This window comes from Enhydra lutris, unplaced genomic scaffold (assembly GCF_002288905.1).
Source record: "Enhydra lutris kenyoni isolate GAN:26980312 unplaced genomic scaffold, ASM228890v2 scaffoldscaffold28, whole genome shotgun sequence".
Classification (NCBI taxonomy): domain Eukaryota; kingdom Metazoa; phylum Chordata; class Mammalia; order Carnivora; family Mustelidae; genus Enhydra; species Enhydra lutris.
Genome location: NW_019154112.1, coordinates 27,227,978 through 27,249,264, shown reverse-complemented (window position 1 = coordinate 27,249,264; position 21,287 = coordinate 27,227,978). Strand labels below are relative to the sequence as shown.

General features: G+C 37.8%; 1 protein-coding gene across 1 annotated transcript; it reads right to left on the bottom strand.

Moving 5' to 3' along the window:
• Positions 1 to 667: 667 nt before the first annotated feature.
• LOC111152362 (Rh associated glycoprotein) lies at positions 668 to 19,625 on the bottom strand. The gene is made up of 10 exons (XM_022510875.1): positions 19,439 to 19,625; positions 11,341 to 11,524; positions 10,570 to 10,720; positions 8,417 to 8,564; positions 8,136 to 8,302; positions 6,519 to 6,656; positions 5,775 to 5,896; positions 2,286 to 2,359; positions 1,876 to 1,949; positions 668 to 1,178 (listed from the first exon to the last, which is right to left on the bottom strand). The coding sequence occupies exons 1-10, from the start codon at positions 19,593 to 19,595 to the stop codon at positions 1,146 to 1,148; spliced, it is 1,248 nt and encodes a 415-aa protein (XP_022366583.1). The 5' UTR covers positions 19,596 to 19,625; the 3' UTR covers positions 668 to 1,145.
• Positions 19,626 to 21,287: the final 1,662 nt, after the last annotated feature.

Here is a 21,287-nt window from a genome sequence, read left to right as displayed (position 1 = left end):
ATCACAGCTTTGTAGTAAAGCTTGAAATCAGGTAACGTGATGCCCCCAGTTTTATTTTTGTTTTTCAACATTTCCTTAGCAATTCAGGGTCTCTTCTGATTCCATACAAATTTTTGGATTATTTGCTCCAGCTCTTTGGAGAATACCGGTGGAATTTTGATTGGAATGGCATTAAAAGTATAGATTGCTCTAGGCAGTATAGACATTTTAACAATGTTTATTCTTCCGATAGTTTTATATGACTATGTCAATTATCTTTTCTAAAACTTAGTTCCTTAAAACTCACCCTATTATATGAGACATTAACTTGATTATTTTGTAGTTAATACATAGTAACAATTTATTTGGATTGAATATGGACTATATATGAGGAGTGTATGTGCGTGTGTGTGTGTATGCTTGTTAATAAAATGAATTCCAGCTGTCAAAGAAAGGGGAGCCAAAGACAAATGCTTTAATTTATAATAAAATAACAATTAATTTATTGGAATTTTATACAAAATAGACTTTGGTCACATAGCATTTGAACTCTTGTCTCAAATAATAAACATGTAAAAAGAATTAAGCATAAGAATATTCAAGTAAAGACATAACATTACTAACTAGACTATTTCTAAATCAAGAAAGCACCACCAGAAACAATCATGTTCTTGCTGTACACAATAATTTCCTTTATACTTCCTATATAGATTTCTTACATATTGTTTTATTGGCTTTAATTTTATACCTTTGGGATTGAAGACATAGTATGTATAATAAGAAAGTGACATAATCAGATGTGTTGATTTCTTTGTAAATTTACCTCTATGGGGAAAAAAAATACAGGAATATTCATGGAGTGTTCACCCTGTACCCACTCACTGGCAAGAATGATCAGGGAATCCTAAAGAGAATCTATTTGACCATCTGTTTTACAAGCCATATTCCTTCGACCAAGCAATCACTGAGTGTCAAGAAACAACACCAGATCGTGTTAAGATTTTATACACTGGACATCTGGGGCTCAAGATCTATTCATTTTGTTGTTCTTGTTGGATGCTGACTTTTAAAAAATTTTTAAATATGATTCTAGAAATTGGGAAAGGAAACTGAGGCAGAGGAATGATATTTAGTCTTTAGGTTCTGGCTGGTTGTGGCCATCATGTTCATTCATTGTCACCTTCTTCCCTCTTGGGGACCTGTAAAGAAAACAAGATTAGAGCATTTTATAGTTTCTTTCACTTGGACCTGACAGAGGTTAGCACTGAAACTCAAAAGGTATTTCAATAGAAAGAACCAGGAGTAACAAGTGTTTGTCTTGGGGAAAAATAAAAGAACAAAGGATATTTATCTCACTCACCCCAACTACATTCTCTTTACCAAATCTGTTTTTCCTGACAATCCCGCTGAACACATCGAAATACCTATCACTCTTAAGCTTTGCAGGAAATAATTTGGGGAAAATGTCAATGGAGTAAAGAGGTAGAAACTGGAGGATAGAACGAAGATAATGTTTTTCATAAAACCTCTTGATAGATTCTTCACTGAGATTCTTCAACCTTCCATATTCTACCTGTTTTTGTCTACTCATGTATATGGTATAAAATCTCATGTTACTTCCTGGTATTCCTATTATATTTATGAGAAGCTTTTTATTGCTCTCAGTGGAGCAAAGGACATTTGCCTACTAAATTCTGTCTTGATGTCCTTTCTGCTTTGGAAAAGACAACTTTTGATTTTATCTATATGGATACATTGTCTCAATCTCTTTCTATAATTAGGCTGTTTATCCAGTTTTATCACAAGGATGCCAAACAGACATTTAGGCTTCAGGTGAGCAGAACTTTCACTGGTATAGTCATCATTTACATTCTTAGCTAGAACGCTGTACAGTACCTCCCAATATGCAGAATCATCAAAGAAGAATTCCATAGATGGCTGGACACAGACAATGAACCTGAGAATTAAACCTATGAGATTAGGGAGAAAATAAGGCACGTTATGATGCTGAAGAGGAAAACTTGCTTGCATAGTAATAAAAATACTACTGTAAGTTACGGGGCAACTTTTGATCTTGGTGTCTGCGTTCAAGCCCCACATTGGGTGTAGAGATTACTTAAAAATAAAATATTAAAAAAAATATATATATATACATATATATGTTGCTATAAAATCATCCCCTTGAGCTTACATGATTACTTTACTGTCAAAACTTTAGAATATTTTCAAATTTACGAGTCGATATGTTTATCATCTATTATGCTGACCACATGCAGCACATGGAAGTGTTTACTTTTCATCCTGACCTGTGATCAGCCCTCCAACAATTGCTGTTCCAAGGGAAGAACCTAGAGCAGCTGCCTGCATCAACATGGTAGACCTGGTAGACCTAGGAAGCCAAAAGAAAAGACCAGTTTTTCCAGAATACCAGCAAACAAATCTCATTTCCTGAGGGAGTGGACGCTTGCCATCTTCAGGCCAGAGCGCAGCATTACACCAGCAAAGAAACATTAATTTACAATTTTTGTTTTATTTTGTATTTTTATTTTGTATGTATATTTTATATTGTATGTATATTTTATTTTATTTTGTATTTTATTTTATTAAATTCTTGAGCAATGTTAAAAAGTCTTCATAAGCACTCAAGCAAAAATCACATTTTTCTTCAGGAATGATGAAAAGATCTTCCTTAGAAAGAGTTTAGTATTTTCTAAAAATATGGCACCAGGTTCTGATCTTCGATCTGATTCATTCAACAAATATTTATTGAGTCCTCACTCTGTGCCACCTTCCCTTCTAGACATTGAGGATGGAGTAATGTACAAAATAAACATGAGTGGCCATCTTTCCTCATCCCATCGCAAAAGGAAAATTGCAGTTTAATTAAAAATCACTAAGATCAGGAAAGCTAATTTTAGCATATAATGTAAAGACAACTCATTGAATATATTTTAAAAATCTCTGTAAGTCATTTTAGACACAGTTACCTTAAAACAAAATTAGTAAAAAAAAAAAAACCTCATAATTTTTGAGATTGGAAGGATGTCATAAAAAACTATTGAAATGCAAAAGGCTGGTATAGGAGTGACAAAAAAGGACTAGGGATGTGAATACCTCCTTAGCACAGCACCTTACCCTTAGCAGAAAATTCGTAAATAGTTGTTGAAGGACTAAATGTGTGATTATGGGAAAGCAAACAATTGGAAAATGAGAGTGTCTTGGTAATTCATCTTTGGTGTTTCATTTTCATCATCTAAGGGAAAGAATGTACTAAACTCAGATTTCCATTTTCTCTTTTTATTTGAAGGGTTTACATTTTTTCTACTATGTGAAAATTGTGCTATTGTACTGGCAACACATACTCATTTTAAGAATATGAGAAAACATTAATCCAGAAAAGGAAGGGAAAAAGTTTAATTTCCCTCAAATCTTAATCAATATAAAAATGTAAAATAGAGACATATATTTTTATAAAAAGGCAATCATGTTATAATACTAATTTTCCCATTAATCTTTAAGTGTCCTTTGATGCCAGTAAATGTAGACCTGGATCATAATTTTAATTACTCCCAAGTACTACACTCTAAAAATATACTGTAATTATAGTCCTGAGTTTGGATACTTAGGTTGCTTCCAATGTGTCATATTTTTTAAAATGCTGTGAGAACACATCCTCTTACGAACATGCTTATGAATTTGCCCAATAATTTCCTTAAAATAAAATGTATCTAGAAATGAAATTTTTAGTAAAAGTTTATATACTTCTTAAGGGTCATTTGAAATAGAAAAACGTATAATTCATATCACCATTTCTCTACATTAGCTACCATTCAGTATCATGATTCATTTAATCTTTATCAACTTGATAAACGAAAAATTGGTAACTTGTGTTAATTTGCATTTCTTTGATCACTAGTGAGATCTCACATTTAATATATATTTACTCATTTGATACTTTTCTTTTGTAAATGGCCTATTAATTTTACCAGAATTTGCCAACATTTTTTCCAAGGTATTAAAAGATATTTTTGATAAAAAATGTTCCTTGATAAAATGGGCTTGGGAAACATGAGGTTTAACAAAATTAACTGCATTATTAGAATTAGGCTGCCATAATGTACATAGATAACTTGTAAGAATCCTTACTTCTTTCTCCTTGTTCTATGCTTACCGAGAAACCCGATTTGTGTTTTACTATTCTGAATAGAAATATCTGAGTAAATAGTCTTGGCTCTTGGCCAAAATATTTTATGTGGTGTGTGAGATGTGTGTGAATTTCACTCATGTGACTAGGCCTTCCAAGGCTTGTCATCCACCCCACCTCCAAGTCCCCCTGAGCATACTGAGAAGTGGCTGATCAACCTGAACACCCAAGAACTTGACTCTCAACTACAGACCCTACCCCAAGTCCACCCAGTGAGACCCAGCCTGTGAGAGCCAGATAGTCTTGTTTTATTGCATCCATACAATGGGTGCAGGCATGATGCTCAGTAATTCCTTTATTTCTCATCATGAGGCACATCTTAAAAGTGTGTACACACCATAGCACTTAGGAGTTGAGCTCATGGACACATGTTTTTGTCATGTTTGATTTGCATTCAAATATGTTAGTGTTTGTTTCAGCAGCATGTTAGGTCCCAGAGAGAGCTGCAAGAAAATGTGGCTATTTCTGGGGTTGTTCTCCAATTTTGCAAAGGGGACAAAAAAAAAAACAAACAAACAGAAGAAATAGGTCAGCTCTAGATATGAAAGTGGAAGCCAACTTTCTATTGAGTAGAAAATATGATTAAACAATTTTTTTCAAATATTTATCATGACTGGTCTTAACAGAGTTGAATTTTAATCTGTGAAAACGAAAGAAATTTTTCTCTTCAAATTACTCAACTCTAGCCAGTAGTCACTTTGAATCATTTTCAAACATATTCACCTTTTCTTCATGCTTTCAATGGGCTTTAAAAATTTAAAATTTAAAAATTTAAATTTAAAAATTGAGAGTTTTAATTCCTGCTTCCTTAATCCCTGAGTGATCTGGACTCTGTGGTCTTCCCAGCTGTTTTACACAAATGACGTTCATATCAAATTTTTCCAATCTTGTTACCTAGAAGTGACAACTGATGGCCTTTCACATCACTTTTGTTGTCCTGGATTTGGCTGATAACTATTCTTCCTCTGGCCCTTTAAATATTTATGACCTCTCTGTGAAGAATCTAGGTCTGTTAGAGCTTGAAAGAATTTTAGAGAATAAATACTATAATTCCCTCATTTTACAGAAGAGGAAACAGAACCACAGAAGCTAAGTGAGTTGTTAAAGGCCCCACTATTAGTCAATAGCAAAGGCGAAGCCATATGCCGGGTTTCCTGATTCCCCAGATCCAGCGCTCTTCATGTTATGCTTACTCATTGTTCGATGTGTTGATTGTAGGAAAGGACTGCTCAGCTCATCACAGATGTCCCCTCCTCCATTTTGTTGAGACTAACTAAAAGAGTAAACCTACTATAATCTGACTGTGATTATCATATTACCCTGTGAGGATACACTTGCCTGTGGTAGAAATATTTAAATTAACACTGTTAATCAAAACAAACAAAAACCAACCACCATTAATAATAACCTTAGTTAAGACATATCTTTCCACCCAATTTTATTTGCCCAGTCATGTCTCTTTGGCTTCAGTAAGGATGATACCGTGGCCTGGATTGTAAAGAAAAACCTTTCTTATTACCAGATTTCCTCCAAGAGTGAGATAAAACATCATTGGACCTCAGGGTGCAGAAAAACCCATTCTTTAACTCACGCCTTAGATGCTCCCAGGACTATCGCCACAATGCTTGCGAGGCCTCCTATCACACCGGGTAAGCCATGCAGGTTATGAACACCGCATGTGTCATGGATCCTCAGTTTATCAGTAAGACATGGCTAAAATTGTAAAAAGAGGAAGTTTATTATTTTGTTAGACATACTGAAGTCAATGACTATGCAGGAAAATTTTATCTGTCACCCCTTTTGCCATCCATATCTATAGCCCACTTAAGTCAAAGAATCCGAATATGTTGGTGGCAAAACTACTCATATCAGTTTTTAGTAGATGGATTTGAAGGTGAGTGATTTCAAGTCCTCCTCCTTCTGACATACTGATGATATTCTAAATCCCCTTAAAAGGACACAGAGTGCTTTATTATGCAAAACAAGCAAACATCATCAACAACAAAAACTTTAATGAAACTGCCCTGAGGAAACTAACACCCGTACTTAACATTCATTTCACACTAATTCTTTTAATAATTTAATAATATCAGATTCTTTCCTGGTACACAAAAGAAGTAGAAGAGTAGAAGAGTAGAAACCACTGGATCCACAAGGAAGAGTAGAAACCACTGGATCCAGAACTGTGAGCCATATTTCTGATAAGAAGGGAAATGACCCTCGAAGAAGGAGGGGTGATGATAAAAGGAATTTTCATAACTTTTCCCTGCTGGTAGGATGTCAGAAGATGATGGTACAGATTCAGAGTTTGACTGAGAGCACCTGTCATACTTACAGTCAGAAACTTAAAACCAAGCACGGAGACAATTCCTGCAATGCTCCCAATGATCATAGCACCATATGGGTGAATCTTCATGTCTGCACATGTGCCCACAGCAACTCCTCCAGCCAGGGTTGCATTCTGAATGTGAACCTGTGGGCAGCACAGAAACTTGAATGAAGTGAGCTGAACGAGGTGGGCTTCAGAAGGGATGAAGCAATCTATCTAGGGTTCCATGGACTCCATGGTCTATTCCTCAGTTCAAAGGGCTACTGATTCTTTTTTAAAAAGAAGTTTCATTGTAATGATAGAAAGCCTTTCTTCCAAACGGTTGACATTTGATATCTTTCTTGCTGGGGTTCCTCAGTAGGGACTGAGTAATCAGGTTAGTGAGACCAGCTTGGGGAGGGATGAGAGAAAAACCAAAGAAATTGTGATGGAAGGCCTGGTGCATATAATGTAGTTATTCTAGTAGTGGTATGACTGTTTATTCAGTATGGAAATGCATTTGTGGTTATTATGAACCAAAAGTGGCTGGTGCGTGTTTGGTGGAGTTTTTGACATTCCAATATTCAAAGAGGGAAAGTAGAGATCAAAATGTGCACATTATACATAGAAGACAACAGCTTTCACAAGTGTCACTATATTGAGAATATTTGAAGATGGTGGAAAGAGTAACCAGTTGCCATTTACCAGAATTCCTCAGAAGAATCATGTTCTGGCTGTTCTTCCTAAGGAGGAAGTCTCATCACTACTTTTAAGAGAGGACTGAGCTGTACATGTATTTTTTAATTTCTTTTCTTGTTTTCAATTTTCTTTCATTAAACAAATTGTACAGCATTGAAATCTATGTCTTTAGCTCTGCTTGAAGAAATTACAATATCCTTTTCTTCCCTCAGGCTGGAAAAGAAGAGCAGCTGATGTGTGGATTATTCCTTCACAGACATTTCTCTAGTTCATAGGAAAGAAACTCAGAAGACCAACTTGGGAGTGTTTAAAAAAAAAATGCGTTCTGATATCATTTTAGACATGTAATAGCTGTAGAAATACTGCAGAGTTTCCATATATCCCTCACCCAGCTTCCCCCAAGGTTAACCTTTTATGTTATCATAGAACCAGGAAAGTAGCATTGATAGAATACTATCAAGGGTTTTACCTGAATTTTACCCAGTGTTCTCACTAACATCCTTTTTTTCCTCCAGAGTCTTATTCCAGACCCCACATTGCCTTTAGTTGTTATTTATTTGAGAGGAATATTTACAGTTAGGAAAATAGACTTAACTCGCACCCTCCCCCTATTCTCTTTTTCTATTCTTGGCAAGTCCTGTTTCTAAGGAAGATTTCCTAAGACCTGGGAGATACTCCATCATTAAGGAAATATGCCTCAAATCTTTGATTTTTGCATAACTATGTTCCCTAATGGGCTGTATATTCCTTGAGAACACCTTTTTGATTTGCCACAATATAAATTTGATGAAGAAACAAATGAACATTATTTTTAAAATATTCTGCAAGGTTTGCAGTGTTGTGATTTGTTGCGGCAGCTCAGCAGTGAGGCAGAAATGACCTACTCATCTGGGCAACCATCAGTGTCACTTAGCAAAGCTTCCATGGTGGTTAATATGTACTGACCATATCGAGCCTGCCTCTCTTCCCCACGAGGCTGGAAAACGCATAGGCTGTGAGCACGCAGGCAACAAGAGAGAAGTAGGTATTTACGATGGCCACGTACTGTTGCTCTGTAGTTTCAGCGATGGCTGAATTAAAACTGGGCCAAAAGATCCAAAGGAAAAGAGTCCCTGTGGTAAAGCACAGAAAGGGATATTAGTGCTGGATATGGAAGACAGTCCAGAGGAGGTTGTTTGCCTTGGGTCAACTCTACTCACCAATCAGGCAAGTTCATCTCTACTCACCAATCATTGCAAACAAATCTGAGTGGTACACAGACTCCTCCTTCTCATTCTGCCTTCTCAAGCCTGACTGATATAGGACACCTGCTACCGCCAAGCCAAAGTAGGCCCCAAAAGCATGGATTGTCATTGATGCTCCAATGTCAGAAGCCTGAGGGGCAAAACATTCATGTTTTTAGAGGTGAAACTGAATCTAACTACAGGAGGAAAGTCAATGAATGGACTGCTCATTGGTTAAACATTAGAAGAAATGAAAAGAAAGAAAGAATGAAAGGGTATGTTAGAGAAAGAATAAAAGAGGATAAAATAGGATAGTTACATTAAAAAAAATATAGGATTTGGAGACATGCAGAACTGACTTCCAATGCTAGGTCAGGTGCTTCCTTGCAATGTGACTTCAGACAAATTACTATATTTCTCTGATTCTCTGCTTCTGTAAAGTGGGAAATATTACCAGCTAATATAGTTGTGGTGAGAATTAGTGAGGCCATGTTTGTAAAGTGCTAGGTCTTTGTGGACATTCAATTCATTTTAGTTAACTTCTCTAGGTTAGGGAAATTCAAAGTGAAATGATAGGCACTGCCCTTATTTTAAAAGAAAGATGCTCTTTGCATTCATTTGACATTATAGTTAAGGCTCATTGAATTACAATTCAAAGACTTGAAGCTTTAAAAAGCCTGAGTCTTTCCCATATTTTTTTCACTGTGCTATATGATGATGTGAACACCAACTGATGTCCAAGATTCATTTGAAGCAATATATTTAGATCCCTCTTTAGGACACTGTATGAATTTGATCCAGTCTTCTACATTCTCCTACCCCAGGAGGGAAAGGTTGGAGTGCCAAACTTGATTCATAGCTCCTCTTGTACTTATTAAGGTAGGAAAATGATGCAAATTTATTAATTTATTTAAATTTTCATACTTGATAAACTCCTATGTACCTTTCAGGTCCAGCTTAACTACCACTTCCTCAGAGAGGTCTTCTTTGATTCCATAATCTAAGTTAGGTCTTCCAGTTATGCTCTCCCATGGCCCCCTCTACATATTTTTCATAGCATGTATTTCAATTTATAATATTTGTGTGTGTGTGTGTGTGTGTGCGTGCACCTGCCTATGGGTGGGTAAGTGATAAATGATTCTCTATTCGAGGTCTGTCTTCTCTCACTGGACTGTAAACTCTATAAAGACAGGGACATTAACTCTTTTGTTTGTCAGAGTCACCTGGAAAGTTTTCAGAAACATTTTCTGTGGACAGAGTGGGAGGTAGGTGGGGGAATGGGTGAACTAGGTGATGGGGATGAAGGAGGGCACTTGCTGTGATGAGCATCAGGTGACATATGGAAGTGTTGAATCACTGTATTGCATACCTGAAACTAATATTACACTGTATGTTAACTAACTGGAATTTCAATAAAAACTTAAAAAATATTGGCTGTGGAATTAAATGTTCAATAGAAACAAGCAAAATACTGGGGAATGCTCAGAAATATCCTCAGGGGAATCAATGTGATTTTTCATGGAGGAGAAGAAATTTGATCTAGCCTTTAACAAAAGCCTTAGACCAGGCTAGTCAGGAGTGCCTGAGTGGCTCAGTCTGTTAAGTCTCTGCCTTCAACTCAGGTCATGATCCCCACGGTTGTGGGATTCAGTCCTTTGAGTCTTGCTTCTGGATACTTGCTCCTCCCCCTCTCCTGCTAGTGCTCTCTGTCTTGCACTGTTTCTCTTGTATTCTCTGTCTCTCACTCAAATAAATAAATAAAATCTTTAAAAAAAAGGGCTAGTCATCTAGTAGTTGAAATATAATAGGAATTGATCATTGATAGTAAATATAACTTAATAAAAAGAGTTATGGAGTTAGTAAAATCTAGGTTTGAATCCAGATTTGGGCCAGTCATTCAGCATCTGTGATCATTAGTTGTAATTTGTACAACAGTAACAGCATAATACCCAGGTTATAGTCTGGCGGTGACAATGAAATAAGGTAATGTTGATAAGATTCCTGGTTTACCAAAGGCACTCAAATAAGTGATGGGTATAATTACACTTGCTATTCTATCATGCTCACCAATCTTTGTCCCTATGTAGAATGGGCATCCTTTGGGTGTAATCAGATCTGATGTCAAAGCTACTAAGTATAAATCATCTAATCCTTACCTGAAATATCTCACCAACCACATATTCATTGCCAGCAAAGACAGCGATTTCTAGTATTGTCATGATCAGCATTTGGACTGGGCTTATTTTTCCCAGGACAGCTCCAAAAGAAATTAAGACTGTGGCTGTACTGAAGTCTGCATTTATTATGCTGAGGGAAAAAAGAAAGAATACATCCAATAATAATGCACACCCAACACAGAACTGTGAGCTAGGATGAATCACAGCATTCCCTTATCCAGCATGCAAGGGCCTCCCCCCTCACCACCACATCAGGTGTTCATCCCAGGTACCCTTTTACACACCCTCATTTCCTTACTCCTCCTCTTTTCCATCTGCTATACATTCTGGTCACTCCAGCATTTCCTTTATTTTGACCCATCTGTTCTTGATCTCATTTAGGTTTTTCTTTATTTTTGTTGATCTGATAAATGAATTATTTTCTACAGTGTTTACATTTCAAAATGTAAATACAGACATGTAGAAAAAGAGCTAATGGAGGCTTTTTGCTCCCTGTGGCTGAGATGGAAGGAATAACCTTCAATGAGATAGGATTTCTCACGTCCTTAAAGTCAAACCAGAGAATACACAGGCATGAATGAATGACCCAGCTCAGTAGAGCACAATGTCGATTCACATCCTGGGGTCCCAACAATATTTCATTGTCTCAGGGAGACAGTGTGCCAGCTAGTTCGGAGGCTGACTGACAAGAGACCATGAAGAGAAACAACTGCCCTGAAAACATAATTTTGAAAAATAAGGGATGCTCACTTTTTGATTCCGATGTAAATTGTCTGTCCTTTGTTGTGCACGATCCCCTGAATGAAAGTGCCCCATTGGAGGCCCAAAGCAGCAATGAGTAGATTGATGCCCACACTACTAAAGCCATATTTTTTCAGGAAGGTCATGAGGAAGCCAAACCCAACAAGTATCATTACATGCACATCTTGGAATACTGAAAAAAAAAAAAAAAAAAAAAAGAAGAAGGAAAAAATTATGTGTTAGGGGAGAACGAAGAAAGGGTTGTTTCATAATATATCCCATTTATTAAATGTTACATCTGATATATAAAACACTGCAAAGAGAGAGCATTAACTAGGAAACCAAAGACTAGTCTCCAGAGCCAGTCTGACTGCTTACCAGCCATGAGACTCTGGGCAATTTGTTCAATATTTGAGCCTTTTCTTGGAATACCATGTGCTCTCATACCTGAAGAGTTTTCAATTACTTCCCACCTGGGGAAAACTTTGCAAAGCACAGTGCAAACATCACCCGCTCTTGCAGACTTTCCCAGTTCTCTCCAGGAAAATTAATATGTCTTCTTGTCTTTTACACAGCATTCTACATACACTTCAACTTTAGCATTTGCCACACTATATTAGCATTTATTTAGCATGCATTATAGTGTAATAGTTCCTTGATGAGGTGTTCATCTCCTGCACTCGACTGTGAGTTTCTTGGTTGAAGGGATTAGGACACACTCCTCTTTTGCTCCCCAAGAGTTGGCATAAAAGTCTGCATATAAGATAAGAGGCAATAATGGCTAAATTAAAGAGCTACAGTCTCCACTTATTATACAGATACAAATCTGTATAATAGCACCGGCTCTGGGAATCTTATCAGATCAGTATTCAAGTCAATAAGGTAATGTCTTTGTTAGCACTTTCTAAGCCACTGCAAAAAAAAAAAAAAAAAAAGACCATATCCTCTTGAGGAGCAAATATTTTACTTGGTGTCTGGAAATGTAAGCTAAGGTCCCCCAGTTCTAGTACATGATTGTGTGACCTTGGGCAAGGGATTTATTCTCTCCGAGCTCTGGTATTTTCATCTGCAATATTGAAAAGGCCCCGTTTCACAGAGGTACTCTGCATGGGATGGCCTCTGTGAGAGGGAGTATGCAGTAAAGCACTATAAATAAAACATATGATCAAAAATAAACAGATAAATAAAACATATGCTCAAATATAAGACAGGCTTTTCCCTCAGGAAAGGTATAGCTTCATGAGTGAGACCTGTATTTGGTTGAACCATATGAAATGGAAGTTTTTGCCTTGAAATTTTCAATGAAAATGAGTCAAATGGCAACTTATTGTGGTTCAGCCTAATAGATACACAAAGCAAACTGAGATGAAAATGGGCACAAATATAAAACCAAAGAGAAAAAATAAAATATTTCATGTCTAATTAGTATTAACCGTTGTAGCCAGGGGTTTAAGTGGAAATAGGCATGAAGGATATGTCTCAAAATATATATCTCAGAGGAAATGATGTTAGAATTCAATAAATTGGCCTAAAGGTTGGGGTTAGGATTTGAAGCCAGGCCTGACTCCACTAATTCCTCCATGCATCGAGCACAGTAGGGATGGATGTACAAATAAGCAAGGCAGAGTGTTGACTTTGTGGGAACTCAAAGACGTGTTACTACCCTTTGGTCTTTCTCCCGCTGTTCTGTCATCAGGCTTGGGGGGACTGTGTTTGTGGATAGGGAGACTACACCACTCGGCTTTGTCTACTGTAGGAGATGCTGTCATACACTGCCCACACAGCCCTTTTAAAGATGAAGAACTTATTCTTCCATTTTCCCTGGCTATAAGGAGTTGCCAGTTGATAGTCCTAAATTCTCAGTTCTTTTTGGGAATTCCTCTTGCCTCTCCCTGGGGTAGCCTGTGGTCAATGACTGATTCACAATAGCATCCCCTGCCCTCAGGGAAGAATCACATGGATCTAGATAATCCCAGCCTCAGGTTACCCTGTGGGGTCTCTCCCTGCAAACCTTCCTGCTACAGGTACTGATCCTTAAGGCACTCCCTACTAAACTGTTTTCAGGCTAATGTCTGTCTTAAAGCCTGATTCCTGGGGAGCCTAACCTATAGCTCCTACTTTATGGGCTTCATTTCTCTCTGCAAAACTTTTCTGACCTTCTCTCCTGACACAACTTGGAGACCACATTAATTTCAAACTTTGCAAATTAAATTGGATAAGCTAATCTCTGACAGTGATCCCACCCAGAAGTCGATGGAAGATGTTGACTTTTCAAAGGTACCCGGCATTTCAAAGGCTCTTGGTAGGCATTTGAAGGGCTCTTTGGAGGCATGGGGATTTATCCTAGGTATTACTCTATGATGAATACAAGGCAGACAGATATGGTTGGCATCATAGATTGAGTCAGTAGGGTCCTTTGGTGGCCTAAGATCCAATCTGACTTGTGGACAAAGGCAGCACATGAAAGAATAAAGAGAACGAGAATACTCCATGATTCAGGTACACACTAGAGTCATTCACTCTTTTGACCCTATCCATGCAATGAGACTTTCGGCCACTCCCAAGAAAGGAAGTATGAGGAGGATGAGAAAGGGAAGGATAGATTTTTGAAAATTATTCCTTGTCAGTGGATTTTCGGGAAGTCTCAGCGAGAACACTGCACAGTCTTTCGGTTCAGATAGGTGACAACGCCCATCCTCATCTCATTATCCACCCAGGGAACTTAGGGATTGGTATTGGGATTCCATGTGACCTGTTGTTGGGCCATGATCAACAAACGTGAACCTGTTTGGGTTTTGAAATGTAAGGGATGGGACGTCTTAACTATGCTTTGATGGTTTTTTTCCCCTCAAAGATTGTTACTGCTTTTTGCCACCAGGGGGCTTAAGAAGCTCATCTATTATTTAGGATGCCAAAGAATTTATATATCATGTGAAAACTCTTGACAGACAGTGATTCTGTATAAAAAAATGTGGATAAGAAAGATCTGTAAACAATTAGGATTCTGTATTGTCTTGTATCCTGTTCTAAGAATGTATGGATGGGGACTAAAGAGAGGGCCATCGGTTTATAGTACAAGACTGCCATTAAAGGAATAAAATGTCCTCTGTAGACAGAGAGGAGATTGAACTTCTGTGAAGTCTTTCAACAGGTTTTAAGAATTTCCAAGACTTGTCTTAGTCATATATTCTCAACAGAGTGTGATTTCAGTTTCCAAAGGAAATGTGACAATAGCTGGTATCTTCTGTTTTACTTCCATCTTTATCTTGCGGTAGGATATCTTGCAAGTTCTGATAACACAACTGTATTTAAAATGCAGATGATGATTCTGACTCACTTTCCACCAACACCCCCATCAAATGAATGAAACAAACCCTTCCTTTCCCTCTAGTTGTATATGCCTGCTGCCTTGAATGTCCTCTCCAACTCCAACCCAACACTTCTTGACCTGACAAGCTCCTATACACCCTTCAAGAACCAGATCACAGTTGTACCATCGTGCATACCCCTCTTATTTTATTTCACTTGCTTATGGGTTTGTCTGTTTTTGTTACTATGTGTGCTCACTTGTCATTTGTTCAAAGACTGAGTGAGCACTGCCAGTAAGGCACTCTTTCAGGAGAAAGTGAATCCAACCTAATTAGAAATTGTTCAGCTTTCTTCTTCTATTTATTTATTTGTTTGGTTTGTTTTTGCTTTTTTAAAGAATTTTACTTATTTTACAGAGAGAGAGAGAAAAAGAGAGCACCTTTGGGGGTGAGGGTGGGGCTGGGAATCAGAGGTAGACTCGCTGCTGAGCAGGGACACTCCACATGGGGCTCAATCCCAGGACCCTGGGATCATGACCCGAGCTGAAGGCAGACACTTAAACAACCAAGCCATTCAGGTACCCTTCATTATTATTTTTAATTCTCCATTTATCTCCAATTTGTCTAGTTGGTGCTGCTTCAAGCAGGATGCTACTGTGTTCTTTGACATATCCCCATTAGTCTTTACATCCTTGGCAAAACTTGTGCTTTCTTTACCCTGACCTGGAACCAGCAATTTCTCCAATGAGCCCCTGAGTGGGGAATGGTATTTAGAAACTAGGATATGGATTGTACTTGTGCTCATTGCCTCCAGTCCTTTCCAGTACGCAAAAACTATTCAATCAAAGGCAACCCCAGGGTTTTACTGGAGGCTGGTATCTTATTGTTAAGTCATAAACCACAGACAGTATGTTAATTCAGGAATAGAAACAATTCCAGGTTACACTTAGAATAACAGCAAGCAATTCCCTAGGAATCATTTACACTGCATAAATTAGTTACTCTTTGCCTGTAACATATACCCAGATCTGCTAAATCTTTTGGTAACAAATGAGCTTAATAATATCTGAGTAAATACAGAAATGCATTCTGAAATGTAGATCATTAAAAATAAATGATTGGGGCGCCTGGGTGACAGTGGGTTAAAGCCTCTGCCTTCAGCTCAGGTCATGATCTCAGGGTCCTGGGATCGAGCCCCACATCAAGCTCTCTGCTCAGCGGGGAGCCTGCTTCCTCCTCTCTCTCTCTGCCTGCCTCTCTGCCTACTTGTGATCTCTGTCTGTCTCTGTCTATTGAATAAATAAATAAAATCTTAAAAAAATGATTGTGCTTAATCCACTGTTGGTATTGAAATTCATAAAATAATGTCTAGTGGCATGTATATCCTTTGTCAGTTTACCTATACCTTCAGTGTTCCCCAAGTGTGATTGGCACACATCTGGGGGTCTTGGAGACACTTTTAGGGAGTCTGAGAGGTGAAAACTATTTTTATGGTAATTCTGTGGTGTTCTTGCTTTTTTTCTCTGTGTTGGTATTTCCAGAGATGATGAAACAAAATTGTGTAAAGCTATGGGCCCTTTAGCATGGTACCAATCCATGCTGATGGTTGTGGTATTCTTTTCTTAAAAAAATATTTTGTTTATATTTAATTTAGTTAACATACAATGTATTATTAGTTTCAGAGGTAGAGTTCAGTGATTCATCAGTGTTATATAACACTCAGTGCTCATTTCATCGCGTGCCCTCCATGATGCCCATTACCCAGTTACCCCATCCCCCCATCTCCTCCCCTCCACAACCTTACAGTTAAGAATCTCTTATGTGGTATTCTCACTTGCGGGGGTGGGGGGTCGGAAGGCAGGTTTTAATTAAGAATTTTTTGATGAAGCAAGAAGAATTATTAATCTAACTACTGACCTTCTTATATGTGTCTTTTTAATACCCTGTAGGAATTAGTCCATGGAAATGCCATTACACATAGAGTACTGATGACACAGGATGGGTATCTAAGAAACGAAGCATTTTTGTTATTGTTTTAGTACCAACTGAAGGTTTTTTTTTTTTTTTTTTTTCACGGAACTCTATTTTTACTAAATAAAAGACTGACATAAACTATGGTTTTTCAGACAGGTATTGACATTGTCTGAAAAATTAGTGAAGTGAGGCTGTCATTTCAGAGAAAAGAATCAACAGTATTTGTTGCCAGGAATACCTTTTGGCTTTAAATAAAATATTAGAATTTTAGAAAGATTGTGTCCATCACTGCGAGTTTATCAGCTTCCTGATATTTCTCAAGGGTTTTCTGGTGAGATGGCTGGTGGTATTAACAAGTATCCTCTTTCATTATTATATGATGAACTATGTCAATGTTTGGAATATTTGCATAATGGTGAATTAATATTTTTCCAATGATCGAGGCATAGCATAACAAGATCACACATGTGTAAAAACTAATCAGAGTGCGAGACCAGTAGGTTTTAATATAATAGAGTACAACAAGATCATGGCTGTGGTTTTGCTGTCCCATAGATATTACAGATGTGTGTCTGTAGAATTCTAATAAAATGTTGACAGCCCTCAAAGGGCCTTCTCCCTAAACTCTCCTTTTCTCTGCTCTGTCTATAGGTTAGCAAGAATCAGCTGCCTATCACAGTCACACTTCATTCCTTGTCAAACTGTCTGCCTCAGGACACCTGGGTGGTTTAGTCAGCTAAGTATCTGCCTTCGGCTTAGGTCATGATCTCAGGGTCCTGGGACCAAGTTCCATATCAGGCTCCCTGCTCAGCAGGCACCCTGCTTCTCCCTCTGCCTGCTCTGCCTGTTGCTCCACCTACTTGCGCTCTCTCTCTTTCTCTTAAAAATAAATGAAATCTTAAAAAAAAAAAAAACCCAAAAAACAAAAAACCTGTCTGCCTCAGCAGAGTGACCAATACTTTGCTAGGTGCCATGAAGCCCCAACACCCACAGAGTATAGCTTGTTTCTCAAATGAGTATCTGTGGAGTCATTCGTGGCATGAAACGTGATATTCAGGCATGCCACACACTTTCACGGTTATGCCTGGGGATGGTCTGTGTGACCCCAGGCACTGTTTTGCTATTCAGAAAAGCATAGCAGAATGCAAGCAAGAGGGATGAATAAACCTATATCTGACTGACTTTACTTAAATATAAATTAATATTCTGCCTTGCTTATTTGTGAAAAATTCATAACTTCCACCACCCTGCAATTAAAACTGCTGTAATAGGGGGCGCCTGGGTGTCTTAGTTGGTTCAGCAGCTGCCTTCAGCTTGGGTCATGATCCCGGAGTCCTAGGATCGAGCCCCCATCGGGGCTCCCTGCTCAGTAGGGAGTTTGCTTCTCCCTCTGCTTGCTGCTCCCTCTGCTTGGGCCCTCTCTCTCTCTCAGGTTCTATCTCATAAATAAATAAAATCTTAAAACAAAAACGAAAACTGCTGTAATACACCGTGAGCTTCTCAAGCAGGAGCAGAGCCTTCCTGTGCTGGATGCCTGCACTTGGCACAACTTATGGCACTAGGCGGGCACCCACATGTGTTTGACTTGAACATTTCTTCTTAACAAGCAAGTATTTAATCTCTCTGATGATGTAGGCTGTCATGTAAGTTTTGTGTGAGTTGATTTGAAATATAGGGGAAAATGTAGGAAAAAATATATATGTATAACCACAATGGTGTAGCTTCTGGGCTATTCTACAAAATATTTTAGCCAGGGATAATATGGGCTGAGTCATTTAATGGCTCTAGGGTCATTATGTCTGCATGAGAATATTCCCCATTATATAACCCCCCTCAAAAAATGGAGGAATGAGAAACAAATGTCATATGGATTTTTTTGAAAAGCTTAGACCTACCAGACAGAACTGTCATAAACATCGTTACTATTTTCAATGATTGAATAAATTTAATAGTTAATAAATTAATGAATAATAAAATTATGTGTGCCTTATTAGTGTGTGTGTGTATGTATAAATATATATATATATATATGTATACATGTAAATATATATATAATAGGGATATATTATCACCTCCCTCCCTGGTTAATGATGTAATGAATATGCCTGACTCCAAATAGGCAGTCAGTTAATGGTAATTATTATTGCTTTATTAACTAGTTCATTGTCTTCCTTATCAAACTTGAAACTAAACCCTTTCTTTTCTTCAGTTATTATTTCCAGGGAAGGATTCTACTTTTAAAATACATTAGGTGCCCATGTTTTTCTTCCCATTGCAGAGGAACAAATTGCTTTCCTTTTAGAAGGTTATAAAACCCAGAGTATATCTATTTACTTCTAATGTCATCCTTAATACCACTTCTTATACCTTAGGGCCCCCACATGAAATCCAGTCTCCCTTCTCCATATCCCACTTTGTTTCTGCTCTCTCCTTGAAAGTTACCTTAGACGCTTGTTGTTGTTGTTGTTTGGGGGATGATATGTTTATACCTTGCAGAACTAGGGATCGATTTCAGGGAAAATTAATGTCATTTAGCAGATGTAGGTAACACAAAAGATTAATCAATTATTTTAATTTTTGGCTTCTTATGCTGATATTTTAATAGACACAGATTCTATCCAAACACATTAACAACAGAGACCAATGCCATAGAAACGAGATACTTCAGCACGAAATTATAATCCCCTTAGTATCCAAAGTATCACAGATTCTGTGTGGAGCTCAAGGGGTTATAGAATTCAAAGATTTCACATTTTAAGTCGCCCAAATGCGTTCACATTCTGAAAAGCCCAAAATGGATAATAAGAAGTAGATTGTTTACTCACGAGGATGCAACTCAAGGAATTTGTCTGCTTTTGTTGCGTTGGTGCTGTACTGCTGCTGGACAGCATTCTGCTCTGTATCATACTTGACAAAGAATCCAAATAAAACAATCATGGAAACCTCCAGTCCAATGGCTACGAGAGGGAATGAGAGCTTCATGTCTGTGGCAAAAGACAGAGGTACACTGAGGGCTTCACAGGCTGTGGGAGATTGATAAGAACTGAGGGACTGCTTTGTGTGTGGAATTCAGCTGCATGTTCAACTCACTCCAATGACATTGCAAGAAAAAAAAAATGGGCAAGACTGATCAAAACACCCACCTCTTGGGGAGAATTATGCTCTGTAGTCAAATCATTCAAAACGCTAGTTTGAAGAATATACAATGTAGATTTGAAAAAGTCAGGCTACAGAAATGATCTGTTGCACAAACATGTCTAGAATCTTATTTAATATAGTTCAACAGACACTTCTTGAGCACTTATTGTATGGCAGGTACTGAGCTAGGCTCTATAGGAGATTTGAAACTAAACAAAATATAGAATGGGTTTACTAACTTCCTTGAGGAATTTAAGAATCTAGCTGGGAAGACAGACATATACACAAATGATTGTACAAAAACGGGTAGGTAATAGAATAGTGGCTCTAAAAGTACTAGAGAACATATATAAGGCAGTGATTTGTCTTGGGCTAAGAACACTAGCACGTAAAATGATACTGATGGGGACGTTAAAAATAAATAGTCTTTATTAGTAAGATAGAAGGACTGGCAGAAGCCTTCGAACATGGCATATTTGAGGAATAGCAATTACTTATGCAAAGCTAGATTACAGGGCAGCTGGGAAGGGAATTAGAAAGAGGGGATAACAATGTTTATTCTTCTGATCCAAGAGCATGGAATGGTCTTCCATCTTTTTGTGTCTTCTTCAATTTCTTTCATGAGTGCTCTGTAGTTCCTCGAGTACAGTTCCTTTACCTCTTTGGTTAGGTTTATTCCCAGGTATCTTATGGTTCTTGGTGCTATAGTAAATGGAATCGATTCTCTAATTTTCCTTTCTGTATTTTCATTGTTAGTGTGTAAGAAAGCCACTGATATCTGTACATTGACTTTGTATCCTGCCACGTTGCTGAATTGCTGTATGAATTCTAGTAGTTTGGGGGTGGAGTCTTTTGGGTTTTCCATATAAATAATCATGTCATCTGAGAAGACAGAGAGTTTGACTTCTTCATTGCCAATTTGGATACCTTTTATTTCTCTTTGTTGTCTGATTGCTGTTGCTAGGACTTCTAATACTATGTTGAACAAGAGTGGTGAGAGTGGGCATCCTTGTCGTGTTCCTGATCTCAACGGGAAGGCTGAAAGCGTTTTCCCATTGAGGATAATATTTGCTGTGGGTCTTTCATAGATAGATTTTATGAAGTTCAGGAATGTTCCCTCTATGCCTATACTTTGAAGGGTTTTAATCAGGAACGGATGCTGGAGTTTGTCAAATGCTTTTTCTGCATCAATTGAGAGGACCATGTGATTCTTCTCTCTTCCCTTATTAATTTGTTCTATCACATTGATTGATTTGCGAATGTTGAACCATCCTTGTAGCCCAGGGATGAATCCCACCTGGTTATGTGGATAATCTTTTTAATGTGCTGTTGGATCCTGTTTGCTAGGATCTTGTTGAGAATCTTAGCATCCATATTCATCAGTGATATTGGTCTGAAATTCTCCTTTTTGGTAGGGTCTTTGCCTGGTTTGGGGATCAGGGTAATGCTGGCTTCATAGAAAGAGTCTGGAAGTTTTCCTTCTGCTTCAATTTTTCGAAACAGCTTCAGGAGAATAGGTGTTATTTCTTCTTTGAA

Coding starts and splice junctions, on each gene's coding strand:
- LOC111152362 (XM_022510875.1), bottom strand. CDS start 19,595: ATGAAGCTCTCATTCCCTCTCGTAGCCATTGGACTGGAGGTTTCCATG. Junction 10,721..11,340: donor ATTTACATCGGAATCAAAAA/GTGAGCATCCCT, acceptor TTTTTCCCTCAG/CATAATAAATGCAGACTTCA. Junction 6,657..8,135: donor AGAGAGGCAGGCTCGATATG/GTCAGTACATAT, acceptor TGCTGCCCACAG/GTTCACATTCAGAATGCAAC.